General features: G+C 37.1%; 1 protein-coding gene across 3 annotated transcripts in view; it reads right to left on the bottom strand.

The window, feature by feature from the left end:
• Window positions 1-503: 503 nt before the first annotated feature.
• LOC119587132 (pancreatic triacylglycerol lipase-like) overlaps window positions 504-2,889 on the bottom strand; it is a 19,007-nt gene continuing 16,621 nt past the window's right edge. For all 3 annotated transcript variants that reach the window (XM_037935884.1, XM_037935885.1, XM_037935883.1), the window contains exons 9-11: window positions 2,529-2,655; window positions 2,074-2,265; window positions 504-1,839 (exon numbers count right to left, since the gene is read on the bottom strand). In XM_037935884.1, the coding sequence (XP_037791812.1) occupies window positions 1,722-1,839; window positions 2,074-2,265; window positions 2,529-2,655 (437 nt within the window). In that variant the 3' untranslated portion in view covers window positions 504-1,721. The remainder of the gene's footprint in view (window positions 1,840-2,073; window positions 2,266-2,528; window positions 2,656-2,889) is intronic.

The following is a 2,889-nucleotide window of genomic DNA, read 5'->3' as shown; positions in this document are numbered from 1 at the left end:
GGTTGAATAATTCATAGTGTTTTATTTACCCTATTTAATATTTTTCTCATATGTTCTTTTACTCACATAAACGGAATACGCATCAACCTTAACATCACAGGGAATTTGCAACAGTGTGCAATAGCAAAATGGGACGAACTTAGTGTTTAAATGCCAAATCATATTACCTCTTAAAAGTCAGCTGTTGCAATGGGCGCTGAGATTCTCAATTAATCTCGCGTTAATTAATTACTTTGCGTAATCATATAGGGATATATGTCGACTATGAGGTGGCTGAGCGATTTATTTTTGTATTCATCGTGTGATTTATTAGGGATGATAAATGCTTGGGAGATTGACAATCATACTGTATAATGAGCTGCCATTTATGACAAACATGATTCATAATTGCGTAATATATCTGCATAACTACACGCATGCACTCACACGCACACGCACAGACTGTATCTACTGTTTTTTTCCTGATTTATAGATAGCGAACAAAGGGAATAAAATATACAAGAAAAAGTGACTATGTTTTTTTTTTCTACAACGTATCTTCTCATAATACAACATACAGAAAGAAGACGAAAAGATCGCTGAAACGTTTAACAATGTAATTTGCTGATTAATGAAAAAAAAATTCTCAATAATAATGGCAAATGATATGAATAGGATGATAACAGTTATTCATACAATGCTTGCAATTGCAGTCTTGCATTTGTTGGTATGATATGTGATGTGAGTAAAGATGATAAAAGTGGTGATAATGATGAGAATCAAGCTAGGATACCTTATGTAATACTATCTTACACTATTCTAATGCCAACATGAGCTTATTTTAAATCCCCGCTTTGATTGTAGCGTTACGCAATGTCAAAGTCTAAATAAGCACTTATTTAAACCTTCTGCATACTCATTCGCTCACTAAAAGATATATTTTAAAATTGATGTCTTTGATTTAATGCCATTTTAATAATCTAGGCTACATGTTATTAGGAGTTTAACCTATCTCTCTGATGACCTAAACTCCATGCGATGTAAAACAGTGACTTAGGTTTAAATATCATCATGATTTCACCTTAATCACCCAGGTAGTGATCAAACTAACCGTCATTATCTGAAGCAATAGTAATCAAGGCTTGTTAAGCTGACCTGAATCAAGACTAATGCTAAGGTCAAACTTAAGCTTAAATTGACCGCCATCACGGAAAAAGAATGTGGATGCGATGCCCAAGTCCAGACTTCGGTTTAAAATGTGTGTAATTTCTTTAATAACCATAACAATATCTGCAATTCGGTTAAATTCGGCAAAACTATGACTTCTATTGTACAATTATGTACATTCTTAATCGCGTCATACAACAGTAAAAAATTATCAGTCTCTAATCGACGCTGAAGTCTCATCGCATCGTTTTCCGTAATGGAGACTGAGCAACACTGTATATTATGGTCTGTTACTCGAACCATTATGCCTAGATCTAATATGCCTATGAATTCGACCTTAGACCTGGATTTTCTTTGACAAGGTTTTACGGGTAAAGTAACTTGAGCCAATGCCTTTACTCAGAAGCCGCTGTCGCAGTAATCTTTGGCTAACTGTTGTCCATACTACATCTTCATATGACAACGTTATATTGTTGTCAGCTAATATCCAAGCCTCTTTGGAGACGATTCCTTATACCCGCTTTAAGAAAATCCCACTAGTTACAAAGAAGCATCAAATTCTTCATCAATACTCTTCATACTATTTGGCACTCTTGTGATAGTGGCACTTTGACCGTGCCTCCGTTAAGCAATCTAGTGGCGGTGTCGGCTGGCCGCTGACAATCATCTTGCGCAGATCGCCCAAGCTGTCTCCTGTTGGCAGAAAGTCAGCACCGTTTCAGATTTATCCGTGGCTGTATTGACATTATGATTAAAAAAAAATATCAACGTACATTTGACGAAGCTATACAAATATTACAAGGAGAAATTTACGCGAAACTTCAGTGGCTCTTCCTCGAACTCCCCTGAAGTATACACATTCTAAAGAAATGTTTAATAAGAAAGTTCAATGACTCTTTTATCACCTTCAAACTCCCCCGAACTTACCGCTGACCACTCTTCTCTACGTTCTGCACAGTGACCTTTGTTATTGTGATGCTATCATCACAGGCGCGTCCACAGCTACGACCTGACCAGCCAGCGTTCCAGGTCAACAGGGCCTCCTTGGCTGCGCTCAGATCCTGGTGATTTTCCAGCATGAAGGTTAAGCTCTTCTCAGTAGACTGGAATTGCATTATTCTGGAAGGAGAAAGACTGATCGCAAAGTGTGCTAAAAATATTTAGGCGCGTTTTTATGTTCCTTAACATTTCGGATATTTCATATACATATCGTTATTTGACTGTTTCATTGTCTCACATCCCTTTGGCAGTTCAAATATTAAAATTTTCTGTCGTACTGTATATATGTTAGAAATAACACGTAAAGTATTAATATTAAAAACGTATAAGTATACTTGATTACTCATAACCACAAATCAAAGCATAAAGATAAGTTGGCCTGCCTTGAAGTCAGGTGAAAGGTCACAGTACGTCCCCCCTGGGCGGCGAGCGTAGCGTTCAGACGGCCTTGGAGGGAACGCGTCGCGTCTTCCCTTCGCCCGAACTCCACGCGCAGCAAATGGTGAAAAACTGCTCAATGAATGGAACTGTATTGTTGAGGTGTGAAACATTACATGGAAATAAAAAAAATGAAAACAAGCGTGCTGGAAAATGATGCTAAATAGTAATGGTAATAAAAATAAGAATGGTAAAGATAAAATTATGTAGTAGTATAACAACAAGCAAACAAAAATGTGTCTGTAATTATATCACTACAAAGGTACCTGTCACAGTATATTAGAACAACCTATAGACCATTTCCTC

This window comes from Penaeus monodon, chromosome 22, assembly GCF_015228065.2.
Source record: "Penaeus monodon isolate SGIC_2016 chromosome 22, NSTDA_Pmon_1, whole genome shotgun sequence".
NCBI classification, from domain to species: domain Eukaryota; kingdom Metazoa; phylum Arthropoda; class Malacostraca; order Decapoda; family Penaeidae; genus Penaeus; species Penaeus monodon.
This window is presented reverse-complemented; position numbering and strand designations above follow the sequence as displayed.